The 17,936-nt window shown below is 36.5% G+C and overlaps 1 protein-coding gene across 3 annotated transcripts in view; it reads right to left on the bottom strand.

Moving 5' to 3' along the window:
• Positions 1-5,292: 5,292 nt before the first annotated feature.
• The window catches only part of ZNF277 (zinc finger protein 277), a 143,882-nt gene continuing 131,238 nt past the window's right edge, over positions 5,293-17,936 (bottom strand). For 2 of the 3 annotated variants that reach the window (XM_077170267.1, XM_077170180.1), the window contains 5 exons: positions 13,903-13,970; positions 12,240-12,336; positions 10,518-10,560; positions 9,324-9,498; positions 5,293-7,804 (listed from right to left, as the gene is read on the bottom strand). In XM_077170267.1, coding sequence (XP_077026382.1) covers positions 7,621-7,804; positions 9,324-9,498; positions 10,518-10,560; positions 12,240-12,336; positions 13,903-13,970 — 567 coding nt within the window. In that variant the 3' untranslated portion in view covers positions 5,293-7,620. Of the gene's footprint in view, positions 7,805-8,231; positions 8,273-9,323; positions 9,499-10,517; positions 10,561-12,239; positions 12,337-13,902; positions 13,971-17,936 lie in introns of all 3 variants that reach the window. The other variant, XM_077170351.1, reaches the window with a different exon arrangement.

Here is a 17,936-nt window from a genome sequence, read left to right as displayed (position 1 = left end):
CACAAATCTATCACATAATGTTCTCCCAGAAGGGTGGGAGGGGACACATGCACTATTGGCTGGTGGCAACCAGAGCTATTTTACAGCCTGACCTCCCCTTTCTTCTTTTCTTATGGGGTTGGTGAATTTGAAACTGCACTGATAGCAAACAAGTTAGTATAGGGATATAAATGGATGGGTGCTGTATGTGAGATAGTTAATCTGGAGCCTACATGATAAGGGGACATTAATGTAAAGAGCCTGGGCAAGAATTATAGAAAGAACAACATCTGCAAAAACACTGAGGTGGGAAAAAGTGAGGTCTGGTCAGGAATAAAAGGCTGGGCTGTCTGAGGAGTAGTAGGCACACAGGAGAATGGCCTGGGATGAGGCTGGATATGTAGCTGGGCCAATTCATGAGGGCCTTGCACTTCATGTAAGAAGCTTAGACTCGAGTTCACTGAGAAGTCATTTCCATCAGCTGGCTGTAATAGAAAACCCACTTACAGGGTTTAAACAAAAAGAATTTATTGGTCTGAGTAGCAGAGAAGTCTAAAGGAATGCCTTCAGGTAAGTTCAGTCAGTCAAGGCATTGGCTCCATTACCCTGAAATTCCCTTAGCTTTGTTCTGCTTGCAGAGTCCTTGGGTGATTTTCTCTCAAGGTTACATGATGGCTTGGGCAGCAACCAGGGCAACTGTTTGTTTTTTCACAAGGAAAAGGAGAGGCTAGCTTCTCGAAGTTATCAAACAAAAATCCCCAGCTTCATTCTGATTGGATCAACCACAGTGACAAGGACTTGCTCTTCACTGTTTGTTTTAGGCTTAATTACTACTCATCCCTACACCAATCTCTTCAATGCGAGGCAAGTTATTCCTCCAGTAAGCAGCCCCTCTTTCCCTAGAAGCTAGCATTGGTGTCAATTCCAAATGGTATGGCTTCTATCTAATGAGAGTGGAGTGGTTCCCCAAAGAATAATTTGGAAACTACTAGGAAAGGAGAAAAGGAGAATGTGGATGCTGCTGGATAAGAAACCAAGAAAGTACATTATCCCATGGAAAAATTCTTTAAAAAGATCATTTTAACTACTATGAGAGGGTGGATTGGAGGGGCCAGAGAGGAAGAGGAGAGGTTAGTAGTTCAGTTCCAAGACAATGGTGGTAGAAATTGAAATTTATTTTGGATACAGAATTGACAAGACATAGTGATGGATTTGGGTGATGGAGGAAGCTATTTTGGCCAGACTGTGAGGAGTTTCAAATGTCAAACTTTGGATTTATCTTTGTAGACAATGATGTCTATAATGACATTGGGGTGGGTTGCTTTTTGTGAAAGTGAGAAATTAATAATTTTTAGGGTTTTTTTCCTTTTACTTCTTCTTTTGTCTCCTTTTTTCAAAAAACAAATTACTATAGCATATTCTTTTGTTTCTTATTTCTTAAATAATGAAAACACAAAAATCACAATCTATGGTTAAAGTTTTACTTTTAATCAAGTTTCACTGTGCATCCACATCAATTGACTGAGAATATCTTCAAAAATATTTTTTGACTAAATTTACAAGTCCAGAAGGCACAGCTCCACCTGAACCTCAAAACATTGTGAAATTAATATTAACTTAGCTGCATATTTTCAGTTAGAATTAACGTTTGCAATGCTATCCAACCTTGCAAATTGCTATCATTAGCAAATAAACATATTTTAGCTTTTCAAAATATCAATTATGAGGCATAGAGTTCAACTACAGACCTTGGTTTAATCCTCTAGCTATTCACCATTGAAAGTTTATTGAAAGAATTGAATTATACTTCAAGGACGTAGGTTGACTCTTTTTTTGCAGACTAAGCAAATAAGCTGCAATTTGAGGTCCTTGATGAAAGCAGCCTGGGTGTGTTAATTCTGTATATAAATACAGCAAAACACTTAAGGTAAAAAATTCATTGTTGTTCTGATGGCAAGTTCTACTCAGTCCTCTAAAAAAAGAATTGCTTTTCCTCTATTCATTCACAAAAGTTCAGGACTTGACTTTGTCTCATTTTACATTCCCTAAGACTACAATACTGTATATTTATTGAGCTTTTTTCTTTTGGGCAAGTTGTCATCTTTCTGATCCTCAGTTTCCTCATCCTCTATTTATCCTTTATGGTGTTGAAAGTACCTGTCTAGATACCTTACAACATGTTTTGATTGTCAAGTGAGAAAATACATGGCAAGTTGTGAGGATTGCTAAACTCGATATAAAATGTTTTCTTTTGTTGTAATGCAACACTCAGAGTTATAGCAGTGTAGTCCAGTCAGGGCCTTGTTCACATCTCCTTTGCAATAAGGCTTCCTACTGTTGGCACCTGCAAATCTTTGTGTGAAGGCCTTCTCCAGCCTTGAGTGCACTAGCCTATGTGCCCAGCAGGCCAGAAGTGTCAGGGAATTGATACCCCAGGAAGCAGTCCTCAACCAGTGACCAGTGGGAGTTGGTTGAAAGATATCCCAGCTTCTTTGCCCCTTGGTGATGGGAGTGGTTGGGGGAGGAAATTTTCAGGGATGTCCTATGCATTAGCCCAGAGGTGCACAGTTAGATTGAGCCCCTATTCCCATAGCAGTAACCTCTTTATTAATATACATTGTTTTGTGTTACTTCCATTTCATTTTTCACTTCCTGCTTCCTTATTGGGATTGCCTGGGATGACCAAACAAATTCTTATTTCAACTTCTGTTGGAAGCAATGTAAGACTCTGGTTTTGATGGTCTTTCAAAAAGTATAGTATACGTCTAGCTAGTTCACCAATGCTAATAAAGATAGATGGTATTGGAGAACATGGCTCACTGCAGTGGCAAGTGAGCTTTCTAATACTGAACCCCCAAATTCGGTAGATTTACTCACTCAGTCAAAATGTTGGACAACTGCAGGCCTCCAACTGTATGGGCAGGAACTCAAAAGTTTACACTGTGGAGGTACAGAGCAGGATATGTTTTCTCCAAACAGTCACATCTCAGAGAAAATGAGGAAGAAGGGGCAGAGTCAGAGATGTTTAGTTCCTGCTTTCCAAGTTTCTAGTCAGAAACTTCATTTCTTCTTTGTAGGAGTAGAAGGGGCTTATAAGCTAAGGATGTTACAGAATGGATTTGCATTCTCAAGGAAACAAGATGCTAGCAGAAAGGTGGTTCCCCTTTTCTAATACTTCCCAAGTTTCTGTTTTCTTCATTCACTGGGCTTAACCATCAAGGTCATGACCAACCCAGGGTATGACCAGATCCTTTGTTGGAGAAGACCAGCAACTATCAGGGCAGTGTTTGGACCTTCATGTTACTATAGTCCAAGTTACTATTTTTGTCTGTAAAAAACCTCCAAACACAAAAGAAATGTAACAAATAAGGTATCAGTGGCTGAGAGCATTCAAATAGAGTCGAGGGTACTCGAAGTCACTCTTACACATGCTTCAGTTAGACATTGCTACCTATCATAACTTGCCAACTCCCAAACAAAACCATTCCTGCCAACCCTAAAGAACACCTAGGGCATAATATAAGATTCTACAAAGTTTCCATGCACTAGGGTAACTTTCCAGGAACCTACAACCTCCTGATGGGTCCCTAGACCAGATAAGTCCTGAATGTAGTGAGGCCAGCTTCTCCAGAATATCAACTAGTTCCATTCCCCTATCCCATATTATTGGCATCCCCTTCCAACATGAAAAAGTTAGAATGGGCATAGCCCAAGGTGATGTTGGAGTTATATAGAGAAGGTTGGGTTTAACAGATGAGTATGACTGCTAAATAATTATATTGATATTTCTTTTAGTCTCCAGTTAGAAGTAAAAATCTAAAATTGTGGAACTGTAACTCATACCAATCTCTGAAATCTGTTCTAAAATTAATTGTTGTGATGTGATTTGAAATTTATTGTTTTGTATAGGTTATACAAAAAAAGTTGACTATGATGATAAATGCACAGCTATATGATGATACTGTGAACCAAAAAAAACAAAAAACAAAACAAAAAAACACCCAAACATCTGCCCATTTAAAAAATAGGTCTTACATGAACTAAACCCATCTCTTTTCTGTCTGGTCTGTCCCACAATAGTTCATCTTTCCTTTTATATCTATCTGATTTGTCCTTTATGATATCAACTTTTTCTCTCAAAAAGCTTTCTCTTCTTCAAGCTTAATTTTGTTTTTATTCTTTCATTGCTCCTGTTTTAAGACTGAAGCACATGTGAGAAAACACTCCAGACCATCCTTGATTTCCTGAACAAATCTGATTCCTAGAGACAAAGGTTCTAGGGACAGGTCTTATTGCTTTCTTAATATTTGGGTTTTAAACAATGTAACTTAATTGTACCTTTAACTCAACCTAAGAAGACATTTGTTCATCATAATAAAGGCTCCCATTTCTTTGCTTGCTTTTTATTAACAAGAATGGGCCAGCCTTCAATGACTGCATGGACACACAGCTGGAGCTTGGAAATCTAAAGCAAGGGTTGGAGCCCACATAATTTACCAAGCTAGTCTACTTAGGACCACAGGGTGGAAGGAGATGACTTTTCCTTTTTGGCATGGGCAGGCTCCAGGAGAACCCGGATCTCTGGCATGGCAGGCGAGAATTCTACCACTGAGCCAATGTTGCCCGCCCTGCAGATGACTTTTGAGTCTTTGGGCAGGCCATATGACTCCAAGATTAGTCTTGGGGAACCACCTACATAGGCTGGCATTACAAACTGGAAGCTACAACTTTGCTTTGTAACACATGCTGTGTGTGTAAAAAGCTCACATGCAAAAAAAAAAAAGAATTAGAAAATCACCAGTTTGCAACCCCTAAAGTAGTAACAGATCTAGGCAATGATTACCAACCGATGCATTAAATCGGTAAATGTAAGACTGAGGGAGAAGTTCATCATGACATCAGACTGGCAGCACTTATAAGCATTATTCAATTTTCGTATCTCTAGAAGTAGTGCAACCAGATATTACATGCCAAATGTGATATAACAGGAACCACACAGAATCTCCCTAATGAAGTATTCTTGCAAAAAAATTTTGAACCCAAATTTAATAAAGTGTTTAGACTAACTACCAGTTTTTCAGGAAAAATGGGTGGTTTTCTAATTCTATCATTAGCGATAGAATTAGTGATCAGAATTAGATTATTAAATGACACAAAAAGATTCAATCAGCCAAATTCAGAAAGTAGGACATTAAAAAAAGGGGCATTTAAAAAAAGGAGATTGAATTACTGTAGATTATAAAACCCCGGAGGACCACACTAACCAAATGTAATCACAGCTGGATTTTGATTAAAACAAACCAACTGCAAAAGGACAGTTTAAAAAAATTTATCTTGAAATAGTTTCATATTGGTGATAATTTGCTATAGTACAGAGAATTCCATATATCCTTCTTGCAGATTCCCCAAATTTTAACTTTATCATTCTAAATATCATATTAATTTTAATCTGAACTGTTTTAAAAGTTGCAAATAAAATACGCTTTACTTCTAAATACCTCCGTATATATTCCTAAAAATAAGAACATTCTCATTCATAATAACCACAAAACAATTAACAAAATTAGTAAATTAACCTTAACAAAAGTAAAATTTACTACAAATCTTAATCAAAATTTACCAGTTGTCCCACTGCCTTTCATAGCAAAAGAAAAACAAAATACTCTTGGTCCATAATCCAACCTGGGGTCACAAGTTTGCGTTTAGTTGTTGCAGATCTTCAACATTTTTCTATCTGGGACATTCTTTCAGTCTTTTGTTTTTCAGGACCCTGATGTTTTTGAAGAATCAAGGCCAACTATTTTGTTTATAATTCCTCAATTTGGGTTTAACTGATGTTTCTTCATGCTTATATTCAGGTTATGCATTTTTGGTAGGAGTCTATATAAAAGGGAATGTTTTGTTCTCTTTATTGTTTCTTTTCAGGATGTACACAATATTTGCCCAGAACTGGTAGTGTTATAAAAAGAAATTTTTGAGACAATTGAGGAAATTTAAAAACAGATGATAATAAGAAGATATTGTTAATTTTGGTAGGTGTCACAACAGTATTTGTTGTTATGTTTAAAAAAATGGTTAGAGATATGTTAAAGAAATGATATAGCTATTATTCTATTCTACTTTCATGAATGTTACTTATTTCCATAATAAAAAGTGCCCATAAATGTACATAATAAAAAGTAAACCTAAATTACTAAAAAGACAATCCTGTTTCAAGCTCACTAGCAATACCAGATCAATCTAGGCCTGGATTCAGCAGCTTCCTTCTGAAATATTTTGGTAGATCTATGTGGTTGTTTGTAAAGGCTCCCAGGGCTGACTCTCATTTGCAAGTCCCTGATGAACGGTTTTGGATTTCAGCACTGCAGATTACAGTCAGAATACTTCATTATTTTCCATAGGTGGGGGAGGCACTGGTTAAGAATATTACAAATGGGAAAACTCTAATATATTCTCCCTGAACATAGGCTGACAGGTATTTTCAAAAAAGTACATTTTGGGGTGTGTTAAAGAGTAATTTAAAATGATGCAACGTTTTATGAGGATGGAGGATTTACTTTAGAGCTATTTGCATTTAAGCAAATATAAAAACTAAGGTCAAAATTGTACTCTAGGGCAGATTCCACATAAGATTAGTGTTTTAGTAATTGAGACAGGCAGAATTTTGTATTACGATGTAAACCATATGGCTCCCAGTATCTGTGTAAGTATTCTGTTTTCTGCTCAATTACCTCTCGATTTTTTATACTAACACATATAATCAAAATAGTGGGAGCCCACGAACCACTGAAATTTAGCTTAAATCCACACTAAATACCTCGTTCTGTCACTCTTGAACATCTTCAGTTTAACAGACAGGGAGGGTTTCCAATATACATTATGCATCAGTGGGGTGGTGAACTCAGGGACAACAATACATAAAACAAAATGACCTAAAGGCCTGCAGTTTAAGGGTGACATTAAGACATTCTATAAGGAGAGGACATAGATAGAATAGGTTTCTGGGTCAAACAAAAATTATTTTATCTGATGGTAACAAAAACCCAGACCAATGAAATAACTTTTACATACCAAAGAGGAAAGTGAAGTTAATTGCCCATTTCTAGAGAGTTTGGCAACTCCAGGCACAAATCAGTAAAGATGATTACCTCTCGATTATTCTGAAGTTGTATCCAGTTCATGCAATATTTAGGTTTTTGACCATTTTTCCTTTCTTACATGGCTCTTTTGGTCACTTCGTTCATAAGCTTATCAAATATAGTAGAGAAGGCACACACATTTTGTGAACTGGAGAAACAATTCCTGTGTGGAGGAGACTGAAACTATTAGTTAAAGTAGGTTTATAAGCAATTTGAGCATTTCATTTATTTGTGATTTTCATATCTTTCTTATTACAGGCAATTATGAATTTAATGAAAACAAGTTCATTTAAAATGATTACACACTAGAACTGCATAGCCAAGATACAAAAAGTCCTCATTTTATATTTCTACTTTATTTTCTTGAAATGAACATTCACTTTTTAAAAAAAGTTTACTTGGCCAAGAACTTTATTCTTTGCTGACGTTCAAATCTCAACTATTCTTCTTTGTTTGTCTCATAGGAAAAAACATACAAAAATTGCTTTGGCAGCAGTTTCTTCTAGTTTTTCAAGCATTCTTGTAGCAACTGATTCAAAATACTGCTTTGCTTCAAAGCATGCAGTTTAGATGTGTCCTCACTGATGATGGGAATATTTCCATTTTGTTCCTGAGCTGTCAGGTCACTTTCACTGTCAGACAGTGTACACAGCAGTGTGTCATTTTCATAGGTTGGAAAATAATACCTGCAAGCAACCACAGATACAGTAAATAAGCTAACTAATAAATTATCCAGGAAATTTCTAGACAGCTGATTACATTATTATAATTCTGCTAGGTTTACTTGCCAACAATTTCATCAGCATTTTGCACTTTGACCGTTACTGGTTGATATCAGTCTCACTGAATCCAGTATCCCTGCTAGCTGGTCATTCAGCATCTGCTCAATATCTTCTATGCTAAGAAACTGACTGCCTTAAAAAGGCAGTCTAGAGGTGTTTGGGTGGTTCAGTGGTACAATGCTCGCCTTCCATGCGGGAGACTTGGGTTTTATTCCCAGACCATGTATCTGCCCCTCCCCACACCCCCCTTTGGAAAAAAAAAGCAGTCTACTTCAGAATTAGGCAGCTCTAGTTTTTAGATAATGCTTCCTTATATAAAGCTAAAACCTACCCGATCCCTCTCATTTTTCACCCAAAGGTTTCAGGTCTTCCCTACAAGCCAACAAAGTTAAAATATAGTTAGTTACTTTTTTGTACATGAATCCTTCAAATATCTGATGAAAACGATTATGTTTCCCCTTGTGTTTTATTTCTCAATCTAATCATTATTGGGTTCCTTAATTCCAGGTGATCAAAAATCGAAACGTTTGTAGAATTATAAGTTTGTTATTCTGGTTCCTCCTCTGGATAGAGTTCTGGGGTACCTCTGAGGATTTCAATCTATACAAGAATTACAGGATTAGGGACTCAATTCAATCAAGGTTTGAATTTCGCACACACAAATCTGGGATTTTCTGAACAGGAAAAACTAGAGCTTTTTGGATAGAGTTTAATTTCCCTGATAACAGAGGAGCTTCTGGGCAGTTGGAACCTCAAAGCCTCTAAAGAGATCCCCTCAAAGTTATCCAAAGTGGTCTGAGAACCATCCCAGAAGGGCTGAACTGGCAAAAGAACCTGGGAGTCTGACAATGTTTACTTAAGTACATATCAGTTAAGCAATAGTTTCTTAAGTACCAATATGTAAAATATTTACCCAAAGCTCTAGTAGTATGCATAGCCTTTGACATAGTGACTTTATTTCTAGGAATTTATCTAAATGACATAATTAGATAAGTGGGCAAAAATGCAGTATATGGACATTCATTGTATTACTATTTATAAAAGGAAAAAGGAAGACCACTAAAATATCTAACAAACTTGGGACTAGCCATACAATGAGGTACATGTCAACTACTAAATGATGGAAGAGAAGTGTACTGGATACGGAAAGATGATTATAATACTTTGTTAACAAATGACATACCTAAGTTACAACAAAAAAACCCCGTATATATTTCTATGTATAGGGATAGAAATTTCTATGTATAAAAATATAGATATGTTTTTTATATCTATATCCTATCTCTATACAACAAATTTTGAAATGGTTTTATTTGTAAGAGGAGGATCACTTTAAAATTATGGTTTCTACAATAAACATGTATTCCTTTTTTTTAATAAGTTTAAAAAAATTAAATAAAGGGACAAAATAAGGGAGATTTACTGCAGTTGATCCCATGTCTTTCTTTCAGGAAGCAGCGATATGTGTTTAGCCTTTTCCATGTGCGTTCTTAAGTCTGCTTTGGATTTAAACTTCATATGGCAGCCGTAACATCTGCACTGGTGAACTTCCCTCCGAATGAAGTTGATCAGTTTCACTTGCTGATAGAAATTTAATCCTGAAAATAACAGTGTATCGAATCATTAGACAAGGGGACAGACCCATTTTTGCACTGTCACAATTTTTAAAAAGAGCCATTTACCTTTATCAGTCAACCTGAAGATGTACTGCAATTATAATGCATAATAATAGCTACCAAATAATAACAGCCATTACTTACATAGGGCTTATGTGTTAGGCACTGTTCTAATCACTTTCCATACATTAATAATATATAACCCTATTTTATAAATTTAAATATAACTAAGATCCCTAAATTACATATTCAGAAACTGTCCAAGACTGCATAGCTAGTAAGTGATGGAGGTAGGATTTGACATGTTCCCATGTTCTTAACTACTAAGCTAATTATAAATACAATGTTCATAAACATCTATAAGAACAGCAAAGTAAAGTAACACATCCAAGAGTCCATAAAGTAGTCACTCACTGAGCCCAGACGTTGGAAGTGAGCTTTTTACTGTCTTGGATTCATATGCATATCAGTACTTGATGTCTTAATGCCCCTAATCCTTCTATTTTAGTAATACTGAGATAACACAGTAGGGTTTAATCTACAATAAATAATGCTTGCTACACTGCCAGGCAGTGCAGTAGGTGTATTACATATATTACCTCCTTCCCACAACATTCTTCTGATTTGAGGCCCAAAGCCACATAACCAGTAAGTGCTGGAACTGGAACATGAACTCTAGACTGACTCCAAAATCCACGCTCTTTCTTTGAGCCCACTCCACTGGGTGATAGATATTAACCATTTATTTGTATTTTATTTGAAGCACTCATATATGTAGAAAGGAAGAGTAAAAGACTGTAAGAATGAAAATATCATTTGAATATTACAGTACAAAATGGTTGAAAATCACTGCTTCAGACAGATCTGTTAAGACCATCTGTACAGAGAAAAATTTTGGCTGTGCATTCTCCAAACTATGACTAAGAACATAGGCATCATATACAAGACACAGGATATAAAAAATGCACCATCATGGAAAACAGCTTCCCAATCAAACTCACCAAGTTCTGACTTTATTTTGAAGAGATCAAATTCATGTGCATCCTGAAAAAAGGAATGAGTACATCTGTAAGCATACGAAGTATTGAATCTCTTGTGCTGAAGTTATAAACACAGCTTACTGAGAGGGGTCAAAGCACTTTAGAAACTCAGGATGAGTTAATCATCTGCTTTTTAAAGTCTTCTAAATCTAACTACTTTCTCCTCATATCCAACTGCTTTTTTAAGTACAGTCCAAACAAGTCATGCCAATCAGTTAAAACATTTTAATTATTCACAGCTTATACTTGCAGCGTTTACATAATTTACTATATTTACTGCGTTCTGTACCCTGACAAAAAGTGTCCTCAATCCCTAGGCAAGATGTGGGTCTACTATGTTGTGTCTGGACTAGAATTATGGATACAAGCTCTTTATTCAACAAGCAGGTAGGTATTTTTACGAATTCTGCTTTTTATTTTATGTTGTCAAATATACTCTTCACTCACATCTTCCTGTAAGTTATCCTTTTGATTTTTCCAATGCAGAGAATTTTATTTTATTCTATTTGTTCCATTCCTGCAATCATCCATCTATCCGTGTAAATGTTTTAACGTACATGCTCATAGAGGGCAAAGACCATCCACATCACTGCGCATGACATCTAGGGTAGCACCATATGCAGGCTGTTAATTAGAAATTCCATGCTATGTTACCATGGAAAGTGACTAAGCAGAGGTGGAGGACCCCTGACAAAGATGTTTCAGAGACTGGAATCCCTACACAGGGTAGAGGTACTAAGTCTCCTTTCAATTCAAAGTATTAGGATATTATAAAAAATTTAAACACAGGAAACTAAACACACTAGTGGCAGCCATTTCAGAGGAACCAACTCTCTGCTTTCAAAAGGGTAAGTAGCCATGTCTCTCTATCATTTTCTAGCTCCTCATAAGTACTTTTGACAAAGGTGGGCGGGGGGAGGTAAGAGGAAAATATCAGAATCCTTGTGTAATAGTTTTCTATTGTAATCACTCCTCTACCCTTAAGCTATGATACTGTCTGTCATGAATCAGGGGCATTCTCCTTTCCCGTAGCCACTGTACAGTTGAGGATCAGTGGTGTAGGGAATGTGTCATTTCTTTCAGATAAATGGTGGGAAAAAAGGTTTAGAAGGATTAGTTCTGAACTTCATTAACACAGACTATGAATGAGCCTAAATGTATTCTCTTTAATCCTCGCACTTGAAAGAGATGCAAGACCATATTCCTGGCCGCCTCCCATATACCCTGAGGGGCCTCTGCTTTCCCAGGAGGTTTGCAAATGGTAGCTTCCTCCCTTCCCTTTCTGCTCTCCTTATTCCCAGCACGAGAAGCACTGGAAAAGATCTCATTTGTTAATATCTTTGCATAATATTGTGGGTATTACATTCACAGTTACATGATCCAACCCTCTGAGCTAGAATGATCTTGTACACATCTTAAAGGTGCAACTGCAACAGTGGTCTCTGAAACCCCACAATACCAACAGCCTGTCCGGGTCTAGCAATCCACACGAATGGAATTGCCCTGAGTTCTGGTTCTCCTTGGTGGCCTGTCCCTTCTGTTTTGCCTATAGAGCAAATGGCAATGGATGATTAAGAATGGGATAATGATTAGGAAATTAAAGGTACAGGCCAATGAGGATGCATAATTATCAGCTTCCCCCGTCAGAGAAAAACAAATTTCAAATATGTAAAAATACCTCACCTCCATGTGGACATATAGTTTCTCGATTGTTTCAGCTTGCTTTTCACAAAACAGGCAGACAGCAGAGACAGGATGCTCCTCCCAATCGGACCAATCACTGTAATAAAAAGAAAACAGAAAATATGGAGCTTCCCTTTATTGAGTGTACATTTTACAGTGATCTGATATTGTTTTCTCCTTCCCTAGCTGTCCTTTCAACTCTGACATTATTGTAAAGACTGTAACATCATATTATAACTTTCGATACAGCTTTTGAAATTCAAAGCAGTATCATGAAATTATTATCGTGAACAGGTGCTGCTGCATTTTCTTACATTTTCCCCTTTTCTGAGTAGCTATTTCATTACCGAATCATGGCAATCTCTTTCTGGGACAATTAGATTTAATTTGCAAAGGAGACATAGTACAGGATATGGTATTTTCTCTCATTAGCTACAACCACTGAGTACACATGCTGTGAGGCGCGACACTGGAAGTGTGTTTCTGCATGACAAATGATATATTTTAAACAGACAAACTATACATCTTTCATGAGGGAAATACCGATCACTTTAAAGGGGACAAGTGTTAAATCTGGTAGTAGACAGAGAACTCAAGAAGCATACAGGATCCCTTGTACCACTTTCCCTCCTTGCATTTATCTTTTCAGATACTGCCAACTTCTCGTCATTCCCAAAACAGGACCTTGCATGAAGGGTTGTGAGTCAAGGAACTACCCATTTAAATTCAATGAGGGAGAATTTATCATGGCAAATTCAGAAATTATTACAGCTATGATTCTTAAGATAAACCCAACCTAACTCGCATATAAGTTTCCTACTGTTAGAAAAAGGGGAATATTTTCCCGAACCCTAATTCATCCAGGAGAGAGTCACCAGTGCATGTGCTCTAGGTTACTTCTATTACTATTTATAAACCTTTTGTGTTATTAAAAAGTGAACATTCATCAAATAAAAGTCTAAGTAGTATTTGCCCTAGTGGGAGAGAAATATTTTTATTCTAGTCTGGAGGATTTATTGCCTAAATCTCTATGCATCAAAGAAATTTAGCAAATGGCAACTCTCCAACTTTAGGCTCTTGAATAAAATAACATCAATTCATAATCTCAGGAGAAAAAAAAAGGCTGAATAGATTTGGATGAAAAGAGGATGAATAGAAAACCCTTTCAGATTGAAAAGAATACATCTTAAGCTTATGATTTCGGGCAAAGAGGCTATGAATATTTTATGTTCACTGTCAATGGGATGAACACATAACAAAGTTAATTTTCATTCTATCACATTCTCTATTCCAATAAAAAGAAAAAGGAGAGCTCAAAAATCTTATCACTTCAAGGTCTGGGGGCCAACTTTGAGTAAGCAAAGCACTTTGGAATATATTTTTCCTTGAATTATATATTATCTGTATGTTCAATTAATAAATAGCTTTAGCGGCAAACCACTAGTTAGAACAACAATTGTTTTAGTGATTTTTATTTCAAAGCTATATGAATAAGTTTTGCTATGTTACATGAAAGGATGCATGGCTCAGACAGAAAAGTTTTGTTTCTTTTTATTCTGTTTCTTCAGGTAACTTTCCCCCATGATAATTTTAAGTGAAACTAAATAACTGTTTTTCACTCTTGAAAACAGTGTAATTAATTAGCAGTGATAATAAGTCTTACTCTTCTTGATGATCTACCAACTCCCGATCATCTTCCAATTGAACTTCTTCCCAAGATTTTCCAAATTCCTATAAAGGAAGGATAGAAGGATCAGAGAGATGGGGGAAAAAAGAAAAGGGAGAGAAAATACAGACAAAGAATTCTTTAAAAAAAACAACACAAAAAGCGCATACTCAAATGGTCTCGAAACAATATAAGTTGTATATATTAAAGGCTTTGTTTCAATGATAAGGAAGGATATATCCCGAAATGTCTGAAAACGCTGTTCCGCACATAGCTGCATAGCTGGGTCATCAGGTCCCTGCTTAAATGACAGCACTTCAGTCTTTTTCTGACTGCTATATATGAAACGACACCCCTCTTTCAAGTCACTTTTTTATTGCATTCATCGCTTCCTGAAATCATTTTGTGTATCTATTTGTTATTTCTTTAGCTATCCACCTCCCTGACAAGAATGTAGTTCAGGAGGCCATGGCTTTTCTATGCTGTTACAACATTTCGAGAACCTGGTACACGGTGAATACTAGTAAATATTTGTTGAACTGAACTGTGACTGAGACATATAAAAATTTGAGGCCAACTTAGGCCCTACCTCAAAAGATTTCTCTATGGTGATTAAATGAGTTCATTAATATATATGAAACACATAACCTTGGGCAACAGTAGGGATTCAAATATCTATTCAAACTCCTTTTATCCCTTACAGTTAGTGGAGAAGTTCCACCTTTTTAGAGGTATGTCTGACAACCTAGTCAGGTTCAGCAAAACGTTACGGAATGATGGACAGGAATGATTTCTTTGGTTCCAACTATTTCTTTTTCTCTCCCTTGAGCTATTTCTTCCGCTCTTCTTGCCCTTTCTTCTCTCTTCACTCAAACTTTCTATGGTGACCCACAGAAAAGCAGACAGTGCCACTACAGAGGAAAGCAGGAACATTAGTGGACACATTTCTAATTAGCTGAACTATGGTTAGGGTCAAGGCCAACATGACCTGCTATAAGCACAACTGTCTTTGTTGTCAAATGTCCTCCTTGGAAAAACACAACCAGAGTTTGCTCTCAATTATGGACATTTTTCTCTCAAGTAAAGCTGTTCATTTAAGCTAAAAACAAAGAACTACTAGCACCACTATGATTTAGGGGAAAAAATAAAATCCATCATTCATCAATTTAATGAGAGGGTTTGAAGCTGTTGTTATCTATCAGCTAAATGGTGCATAAACTCAGATAAGCAGAGACTTACCATAATGTCATTAGAAACAGTTAATTTGGACTCTATGATGTATTTCCTAGAGTTACCATAAAGCATCTGCATTTCATTCTAGGACACCAAGAATGGCCTTAACACTGCCAACACGATCTTCATTTTTGGTGATGAGTTAAATCTTTCAGGTATCAATGGATACCTGAAGTCCACTGGTCTCTCTGGACTTGGGCTTAAGCTTGTGATTTATTGCTGCAAGCTATTACTCAAGGATGGGCCACCTGGGGTATCACCACTGTCAACCATATGGGCTAATGTTGCTTATCAATAAATGCTTTGAGCAAAAGTATCTTTTGCTGCCAAACTCCCAAATTTATAGAACTATTTTGCAACTTTCTCAGTATTCAATACAACATATAAGGATTTATCCAGGCATTAACCATTTACCACTTGAGAGGAAACAGAAATCTATGTGGATTAGTACATAAGAAAACAAGCAATTTGCATGTGTCAGTGACCCAGACTTTTCCCAGAGTGCTCTGCTTTGGTACAGTTAAATTTATGATTTATTATAGGTACAAGACCAAAAGAGAGAGAGGAAAGAAAAAAAAAACCCAAAGCACATAAAACCAACTCTCTAATTACGGCACACTGCATGTTAATGAATCATGCCAGGAATGGAAAGACTGCAAGAAAAACAAAGTTTGGAAGGCACGTCAGTAACGACAGTCAGAACACCCTCCTCAACCCCTTGCATCAGATGGCTTATGATCAACAAGTGGGTGGGAAAAAAAAATATGAAGGAAAAAATCCCCTTTTCCTAGCACCCCTCTGCCCACCCCAATACACACACACTAACGTGTTTACATGAAGAACCTATTAGGAAGAGAGGAAAATCAAGTATTTTAAATGTAAATATATTATTTCATTAGAGAAAACTATAACAAAACTACGAAATGCAGCTTAAGAGCCTACTTTTGTTATAAATGGCTTTAAATACTATTAAGAATAAAAAAATTAAATCAAAGAATGATAAAACCACACAAAAATAGTTACTGTTAGAAAAGCTCAAGACTTAGGAATATGTGGCTGAAGCCTTGGCGAGGATGTGAAGCAGTCTGTTGTCTTCTATGGCAGAAGTTTCTTGTCTCCTAACCATCCTATCTATCAGATGAATCTTTGCCCATCAAGCAAGAGCTTCAAGTAGGTAAAACCAGACAACACAAAGGGCTTTTAATGTATCTGCAAGCATTTTATTATTTAAAAAAATCCCATATGAATAATTGAACATGGAAATATCTCAACTAAGGGGGTGGGGAGGGAAAGGAATTTGTCAATTTCTTGAACTACAAGCAGAGTCCAAAGCAGCCTCCTTGGCCCGTGGTTGTCTCACCTTTTCTGACTATTAGAATGCATCTTACCAGGGACAGCTTTGATGCTCCTACTTCTGGTCTGGAGATTCTACATGTGTTTAGAGAATTGTAACTCTGTGGATTAGTGACCCAAATACTCTATATATCTGTCACAGCAGAGATCAAAGTATTAACTCTGTGTGCACTGTCATTACAAGGTGTTGAAAATTAATGTGCTTACATGTCTGTCTCTCCTACCAACCTCTCAACTCCTCAGAGTAGAGACTCAAATCAGCAGTATATTTGTCTGCAATATATTTCTTTCTCTGCCAGCAGCTGGTACCTGAAAGGCATGCCAATGTTTGGAGAATGCATGAAGACAATGAAATTGTTTCTGAAGGGAAGAGGATATGAGAAATGGGTGTATAGACAGCAACAACTACTAAAACAATTCTTCCTCTTTTTGCCCACACTCATGTCAAGTTTTTCCCTCAGAGGAATAAACAGTGGATGACTTGCTCTTTTTTTTTTTTTAATAATGCAATGGCATTATTCCTGCTTAAGTAAAATTTTAGAAGTTATTTTCATATTAACGATTTATTCTTCATCAGTAAATCAATGTTCTTCATCAAAGAGCTCCAAACTAAAACTAAAATGATGCTGAGAACCCTTTGATCCTCATTTTTCTCTAGCTATATACACTGTTAGTATTTGGAACAATTTTTTCTATGTTCATTGATGTATTATAATAATATATATATGTATAGCAATCTTCCTTAAGCATTCTAGAATGTTATTGAAGTTGATAACTCTGAAAAGCACTCCTCCACTTAGAGCAGTTACACATCTTTAGAGACTTTATTACTTCTTTAATCCTTTTTAAAGGTGTTTATGTCATTTCCATAATGCTAAAGCATCTTAACACATTTTAGCTTTTTTAAATCATTGTTGTTATTGGCTATATACCTTTGTGGGAAACCATACACTGCTAAGAAGGCTGAGAGCCCTTTACAGGCAGATTAAAGTCAGTTTTATTTTTGACCTTGGCTTACTTTCTAGGTAGTTATAAAAAGAATAGGCAATGGGGTGGTGCGACGGTGGCTTAGTGGCAGAGTTCTTGCCTGTCATGCCGGAGACCCGGGTTCAATTTTCGGTGCCTGCCCATGTGAAAAAAAAAGAGAGACTAGGCAATGGAGGGTAAATAGATCTGTATGAATGCATCACCATTACCTGACAAAACAACAACATCAACAAGCAAATAAAAGTACTAGTACTAATTCAGTTGTATGATGAATGGAAAATGCTGGAAACTGATGCACAGGAAGGTTAAGTTATTTGCCTTTTATATGTAACCTTAAGAAAATTACTTAACCTCTCTGTGCCCTGGTTTCCTAATCTATAAAACAGGGATAATGGTAATATCTTTGTCATGGGGATGTGGTTAATATGAAAAGATTTAACAGATATAAGTACTTAACA

The sequence above is a fragment of the Tamandua tetradactyla genome, chromosome 1 (assembly GCF_023851605.1).
Source record: "Tamandua tetradactyla isolate mTamTet1 chromosome 1, mTamTet1.pri, whole genome shotgun sequence".
NCBI classification, from domain to species: domain Eukaryota; kingdom Metazoa; phylum Chordata; class Mammalia; order Pilosa; family Myrmecophagidae; genus Tamandua; species Tamandua tetradactyla.
The sequence above is the reverse complement of the archived record's forward strand: the minus strand, read 5'-3'. Positions and strand labels throughout refer to the sequence as shown.